Source organism: Prionailurus bengalensis, chromosome B1 (genome assembly GCF_016509475.1).
Source record: "Prionailurus bengalensis isolate Pbe53 chromosome B1, Fcat_Pben_1.1_paternal_pri, whole genome shotgun sequence".
Taxonomy (NCBI): Eukaryota; Metazoa; Chordata; class Mammalia; order Carnivora; family Felidae; genus Prionailurus; species Prionailurus bengalensis.
In genome coordinates this window covers 6,359,786-6,367,841 of record NC_057344.1, presented here as the reverse complement: position 1 = coordinate 6,367,841, position 8,056 = coordinate 6,359,786, and the positions used below count along the sequence as shown (strand labels likewise).

The following is an 8,056-nucleotide window of genomic DNA, read 5'->3' as shown; positions in this document are numbered from 1 at the left end:
ATGGGTGGTTGTCGGTGGCCTATAGCGGTAGGGGATGATCCACAGCAAGCGTCAGCACGGTTTTTGTCAGCCTCTTCAGGAATTTTTGGTGTTGTGAGAGCTCTGCCAAAGTACCTGAGGTTCAAAGTAGCCAAGCCCAGCACTCCCATGGATATAGTGAAACAAGGTTTATAACGTCCAAGGAGTGGAGTTGTACCGAGGAACGACTGTTGTTGGGGCATGAGTAATACGAGGGGATTATTTGGGGCATATATTGTATCAAAATTAAGGGAAAACCCTTCGTTATTTCCCTGCGCATTTCTATCTCCTTCCTTGAAGGTTTATTCTAGAAGTTGTTCCACGGAGGGGCTGGAAATTTGTTAACGTAGGAATAACCCGTGAGATGAGGAAGAGAGAGCATGGGGAGGGAACAGGGTCAGGAGGGAGTCTTAGTGGCACCTTCAGCCCTGTTGGGATGTAGCACTTCTCTCCTACAGAAGGTGACGGGTCCACGTGTAATGATTCAGTCCCACTGCCGATTTCCTCTAAGGAAAGCCAAGCATTGTGGCAGCCAGTGAAGGCCACGATCTCTTGTTGGTAATGCTGTCCTCACCAAACACTAACTTGGAGAATTGGAGATCCTCTGGTGGCATTAATTATTGCAAAGCTCCTACACCTGTCTTCATTCATTACTTTGACAAAAATCTAATAAACTGATCAACATCCTTCACAGTTAGTGTATGGTATGCCAATAAAGATATTAGAGTCCAACCAAGAAACTTTGGGGGTTGTTGGATCTCACTAGTCAAACAATTTAATTCCCAGTCTTTATTTAACACTATGGGTGCTTTAATGACCAAGGTTCTGTGAGCTTTTAATCATGATCGTTACCACAATACTAAGATTGGCATTATACACAAAAGGCCCTATAGGCTGGCAGTGCTTCTTTAAAACACATTCAGTCATCAGAAAGTCACACAAAGGAGCTTCTTTATGTAAAAACCACAAGGCACACAAGGCAAACAGGTGATGGTGTCAAAAGGCATCGTGTTGTGTCCTTTCCTTCTCGTCAGGGTTTGCTCATTTGAATGTCCAAAGACAACGTTGCGAGCCGGTGGCGGTAGCCATGTGCTGACTGATGGCTCCATCACTGAAGCAACAGGTAGTTTTCAGAGGCACAGACCTGGTGCTGAGTGATGGAATCTAGAGAAAGAGAAAAGCAGTTTAGCATTTATAACGGCCAACCACACGGTAAAATAATAATCTTATATATATGCAAAGTCGTATTTTAAAGTCTTAGGCGGTTTAGAGCCGTGTTGTCTATGTGTCCACGTGCCCATATAGCACATGTGACTATTTAAAATAAAGGGGCGCCTGGGTGGCTCAGTTGTCTAAGGCTTCAACCCTTGGTTTCGGCTCACATCATGATCTCACGCTTCGTGAGTTCAAGCCCCATGTCGGGCTCTGTGCTGATGGTGCAGATCTTGCTTGGGGTTCTCTCTCTTTGTTCTTCCCATACACACACTCTCTCAAAATAAATAAACTTTAAAATAAAATGAAAATTGAATTTAAAAAATTCAGTTCATCAGTCATACTAGCCACATTTTAAGTCCTCGACAGGCACATATCCTGCAGATACAGCATATATAGGGTGTTCCCATCATGGCAGAACGTTCTATTAGCCGGGTGGCAAGTTTGCCAGTCCATGGCGGGAGAGACCAGGATTGTAATCTCCATTAGCTATAGAAAATACTCTCCGGCACAAGGCAATTTATATATAAATATATTAGTTTTAGTTACGGTACTAACTACACATTCTAGGCTGTGTATCTACCAATCCACAGCCTGTCTACCTCGCTAGTATACAACGTTAGTACGCACAGTTTCCAAAACGCAGGTCTTCATATTTAAGTTGAAGAAGCTGGACTAGTCCTGTCAGTTTGAAAGCCTATTATTTTATGAAAATCACAAGAAGTCACCTGGTCCAGGATAAGCTACAGATGCAGAAGAACAGGCCAGCAGGAGACTATACTGCTCTAGGCCCTACTTCTATGAGGACGATAGAGGAATCCAATGGGTTGGCAGCACTGGTTGAATTACAAATTAAATTACAGTTAATGTAGTTTTTAGAATTTATTTTTATTTCTTGAGCGAGAGAGTGGGGGAGGGACAGAGAGAGAGAGTGAGGGAATCCCAAGCAGACTCCATACTCAGTGAGTAGCCTGACATGACCCTGGGATCATGGCCTGAGCCAAAGTCGAATGCTTAACCGACTGAGCCACCCAGGTGCCCCTACAGTTCACTTATTGATTACAACTATTATCCACAGGGAGAGAGAAATGATACTGAAGGACCTTAAGACATCACGATGATGAATGATAGCAGACAGAAAGTCAAAACATAGGTTTGTTCTATGAATAGGGGGAAAAGATGGAAGAAAAAGGGGCACATCTTAGCTGGAGCTCTAGATCGTGTCCCAGAAGTTAGTCGTCATTTGCCCAGTGCAAACGCACTTCCACACAAGAGGTCTGAATTGGTCAGCTTTCAGCGGGGAGAAGCACTACCATTTGTCACATGTATAATATACATTATATATCATTAAAATTAATATATCCAGCAGAATAATAACAATTCTTATTAGTACTCAGTAAAACCACTTCTCTCCACAACCCAGTGAAGCAGTATTTTAATATCAGACCTTTATTCGTGGATGTGCTGTACATATTTTCTCTGTTATTCGCCTTTTGACTTTCCTGATGCAAAAAAGTGTTTTGTTTTTGCATTCAGATCATGTAAATCTTTTACTGCAGTTGGACTTTGAACCATAGGTAGAAAGCCTTTCTTTGTACCCAGTTTTAAAGCGTATCAGTCATATTTTTTTCCAGGTTGTAAAACCCTGTAGATTCAATTTTTACACTTAGATTTCTGACAGGATGTCATTTTCCAAAGCCAGAAAACATTACAAAAAGGGTGGTGATTTTTAAAATTAATCTAAAATAGAATTTAATGAAAAAAATGCCACATATTTCTTTTAAAAAAAGTGGCATACTTATTCTGACATTTATACCAAAGAAAAAATACATAGGAAGACAATTTTGAAAAAAATGAATAATGAGAGACAATTTGAGATGCTAGATACCGAAACACATTATAAAATTACAATAGTAAAACAGTATGTAATTAGCACACAACAGATAAATAGACCAATGGGAAAGTCTGGAAACATGTCCACGCACATATAGGAATTTAACAGGTGAGTCACAGGGCATTCCAAATCAGTGCAGAGGGGACCAGGTACTACATAGATGGTATGATCCCTTCACATCACACAATAAATAGGTTACAGATGAATTAACACTGTAAACATTTAAAAAAATGATGGAAGCATTAACAGAGATAAGAGACAGGTTCTAGAGCTCAGGGGGTAGAGATGACCTTCCAAAGTGAAACCCAAATTCAGGTGCCTCAGGAAATAAGGCATTTGAATCCATGAAGAATAATAATTAAATATGAAAACATTTGTAACCCACAACAATCAATAAACAAAATTAAAAATGAGACAGATTGAAAGAATTTTACACTTAGACCACAGGGCGAGGGTCCATGTTATACACATATTCTGTAGAACAGCGTGAAAAGGAAAAATAGCCAGTGATAAGGATAGGTGACCCATGAAATATAGCTCCCTCTCTATTCATACTCATTAGTAATTGAGTCATTAGGGGACGACAAATTGAGTAATGACACCTATTTGTTTAATTTATCAGATCACCAAATATAAAAAATATGGGTAACGTCCAGTACTGGTGAAGATGTGGAGGAAATGGAGACGTCCATATGCTGTAAAAGTATAAAGTGGCACAGCCGTGGGTACCCAAACTTACAAGTACACGTAAGCGGGGGCACAGTGATGTCACTGCTATGAATCTGCTCTACACGAACATGCATGCCTGGGATTCGGCGGGGATAATTACAGCTCAAAATAATCTCTTAAAACTGAATTCAAACTGTCCCAGTTAGAACACACACATAAAGCGTATAATGGCAGAAACGGTGGAAATCACCCCAAACGTCCAATAATAAGGAGTACATGGCTTAATTGCACGTCCTCCAATGGTTAGAAAGAACGAAGTAGCTGTATGTGTGTAAAATGGAAGGCTCTCCTAGAGAGAGTCAAATAAAAACTCAAGGAACAATATGTAACCCTCCATTTATAGAAGAACCCTCAAGCAATACACAGGTTTATACACATTTATTTCTATTTAAATATGTCTAAAAAATCTAAAAAACACTCTTCCAGCTTTACTATAGTATAAGGAAGGGTTGTAAGATCTGAGGACTCTATGTCTCTATTCCAGTTCTTTGACCGTGAAATCTAGTGTCACCCCACATATCCATGCATCCATTCATTCATTGTGGTGGAGAAAAAGGTTGACTAGAGAAGAAGTTTTAAATTTAGATAAAATAGAACCCTAAGTGTAACCTCACAACAAAGTCTGTGGCTGGCCCCTCACGCTTGGTGTGGTAGGCTCAATTAACCCATGGACTTTCGAGAAATGGTACTTGAGGTACATGTAGTGTTGAGCTCATGCCTATGGTAAGCAAAGCAGGGATTCAGAACGGAAAAGCATTTGACTGCTGAGTGATGGCTGGCAGCCAGGACATCCTTGTCCAGGGAGCCCCTCGTGTTTCCAAGTTTCCAAATGTAAACACACACATGAAAAATGACTTCTACCCAAGTTCATTTGTCATCTAAAGATAGTCACTCCCCTAATTCCAATGTCACATCATACAAATAGCTCTCAAACACCCCGTATAATGTAACCAATGGTACAGATGTTAGAGTAATGCCAGTCTGCCCAGCGGAAAGAGACAGATGGTACATGAGCACCTCCCATTAAATTTGCACTGAAAAAAAAAAAGACGTTGTGTTTGTATTTTAACAAGGTTTTTTAGCAGGTCTTGGCACAGGTTTATGCACGAGTTAAAGTTTACTGGCCTTTCTTCTGTGTGGTCTGATGATTAGGATAGTGAAGGAACATGCTGCTAGCTATTTTTTATAGTGTGGTGGTGGGTAAGCCACTTTCTTGAACTAAAACTCTAATTGCCAACAGCCAAATGTGGTTAATGGTACTGTGCACAGAGAGTGCTAGAACCCTCAGAATGCTGTTGGGAGCTCTATCTTAGCTTATCACAATCAGCTGACTATTCTAGGGCTGAAGCATGAGTGGCCATGTGGCCAGACATTCACTCAATCAAGGAATCAGCTCTCCTACTTAATAGAATGAGGGTCACTCAGCTTCCGGGAACACTCAGGACAGGGTTTTGACACTGAAGGTGCTCTTAGCAGTAGGGATGAGCAGGTTACAAATGACCCTAAAATCCTTTCTCCTAATGAGCCCACAGCTGCCCACTGTGTAATTTTCATCTGTTGATCTCACTTCTCTCTGGAACCACAATGAACAAGACTTCCTCCCCTCTTTTGATGGTAGTCTTGCCAGCTCCTCTTTTGTATGCTGAATAAACCACTATTCCTTCAGTACTTCCTCAAGGATCCCGATCTATCGAAACCTCAGCATTCTCTCAGATGCTCAAATTCAAGTCTAGAAGTCATCTTTGACTCCTCTTTCCTAATATATCACGTGCAATCTATCAGCAAGGCCAACTGGCTCTAGAATTTTTATTTAAAACCTGGCAGCTTCTCACCACCTTCAGTGATAACATCCTAAATGTAACCACCACCATTTATCAGCCAAACCACTGCAAGAGCCTGTAACTGCTCTCTCTGCTTCTATTTAAAGATATGTATTCCCCTACTTAAAATCCTATGGTAACTTCCATTTATTCTTAGAACAAAAAAAACTAAACTTTTCACCATGGTCTATGAGGGCCTTGAGTGGTCCAGCCTCTGGCTACTTCTCCAGCATCATTTCCAATCAGACACTCCATACTTAATGCCTCTCCTTGTCTACCTTGATCCTAGCTGTTCCCTTGGTCTGAAAGGCCAGTGCTTTAGATCTACACGGGTCCACCCTTCTGTTCATCGTTGGGGTCTTACCTCAAATACAGCCCTTCCGCCAGGGCCAACCTCACTTTCGCTATAAATACTCATACCCTGTTTTCTTCATAGCATTGATCACCAACAGGATTTAAAAAAAAAATTATCTTCATTAGAATATAGGTCCCAGGGTGCCTGGGTGGCTCAGTTGGTTAAGCATCCAACTCTTCATTTCAGCTCCGGTCATGATCTCATGGTTGTGAGATCAAGCCCCACATCGGGCTCTGTGCTGACAGTAGAGCCTGCTTGGGATTCTCTCTCTCCCTCTCTCTCTCTCTCCCCCTCACCCACTCATGGTCTCGTTCTTTCTCTCAAAATAAATATTTAAAAAAATAGAATATAAGTCCCATAGGGGCAAGTATTGTATCTGCCTTGTCAACTCCTATTCTAGTAGTGCCTAGAATATGTTTAGTGCATGATCGGTGCTCAACAAATATAAACGGAGTGAATGACTTGACATATGGTATATTGGAAGGAAATAGCCTGGTCTAAAAGAATGGAGCAGTTCTCAACATTTTTTTCTGTTCTGATATTAGGCTGGAGATGTTCACATATGGGACACTTTCTTTCCCAGAGTATACCAAGGATGTGGGCTGGGTCATAGACAAGATAGTCTAATAGTTTATTCCTAGTATAACAACTTTTGCTTCCCACCCAAGAAATCTGAGTAAAATGACATTACAGGGCTAGCCTTGAATTCACTAGTTTTTGTATTCTGTTTTATATTTATTTACTACTGGGCATAGGAATGCTAATGATTTTACTAAGTGGACCTTATAAAGACCAAGGTTGCTGAATCAGTTATAATCGTTTCTCGATTCTCCCAGATTTTTCTATGTAAACAAATGTATCATATGCAAAGAAGAGGACTTGTCTCTTCCTTCACAATTCTTATATTTTCTTTGTATTTCCTTTGTGTGTCTCATCTTATCCCTTTGATTAGGAACTCTAGATCTCTGTTGAAATGAAAGAGTAAGAGCAGACATATGTATCACAACAGTCTTCCTTTCTATGGATGAATAATATTCTATTGTATATATAGACCACATTTTGTTTATCCATTCATCCATTGATGGACACTTGGGTAAGACACATTATGGGTATTGTGAATAATATGGGTATATAGCCAGAAATGAAATTGCTAGATTGCATAATTTCATTTAATTTTTTAAGGACTGACCATACTGTCTCCCACAGTGGCTGCACCATTTTACATTCCCACCAACAGTGCACAAGGTTCCAATATCTCCACGCCGTCAACAATACTTGCTGTTTTGTTTTGTTTTGATGGTAGTCATTGTAATGGGTATCCAGTAGCACCTCATTGTGATTTTGATCTGCATTTCCTAATCTGATTAGTGATGATGAACATCTTTTCATGTGCTTCTTGGCCATTTGTATATCTTCTCTGGAGCAGTGTCTAGTCAAGTAAGTACTTGGACCATTTTTTCAATTCGTTTTTTATTGTTGTTGAACTGTAGAATTTCTTCATATTTTTTAGATATTCATCTCTATTTTTGCAAACATTTTCTCCCATTTCATAGGTTGTATTTTTGTGTGGTTGACTGTGTCCCTTGATGCATGCAAGTATTTTTTTAAACCTATTTTTACATTTGTTGCCTACCTTGTAGGTTTTTAAAGCAGTGTGCACCTTTCTTCCTGCACATGTTCCAAGTCACTGAGACTAAGTGAGCAAGTCAGTCTTTCAGGGATCTCCCAAGCAGACTGGAACAAATAGGGTCTACATTTGAGGAAAGGAAACCAAGACTGTGGGGCATGAGTAAGGAGCCATAAAACCTCCCTAATGCCATGAACATGGCTTTGCTTGTTTGGGCTTTCACCCGGTTGCTGTAAACGTTTCATTGTTTTCCAGTGCTTCTACAGAATTTGTTCAAAGTCGGTTCTGGTTTGGGTGTTTTGTTTTATTTTGTATTGGTGTTTTTGTGGGGAAGATGGGAGCTTGGATCTTCTTGGTCTGCCATTTTGCTGACATCACTCTGTGCAGGTGTCTTTTTTGAT

The 8,056-nt window shown here is 40.3% G+C and overlaps 1 protein-coding gene across 3 annotated transcripts in view; it reads right to left on the bottom strand.

Moving 5' to 3' along the window:
• Positions 1-792: 792 nt before the first annotated feature.
• Positions 793-8,056, bottom strand: part of MCPH1 (microcephalin 1) — a 275,139-nt gene continuing 267,875 nt past the window's right edge. For all 3 annotated transcript variants that reach the window (XM_043557464.1, XM_043557483.1, XM_043557473.1), the window contains one exon: positions 793-1,182. In XM_043557464.1, coding sequence (XP_043413399.1) covers positions 1,127-1,182 — 56 coding nt within the window. In that variant the 3' untranslated portion in view covers positions 793-1,126. The remainder of the gene's footprint in view (positions 1,183-8,056) is intronic.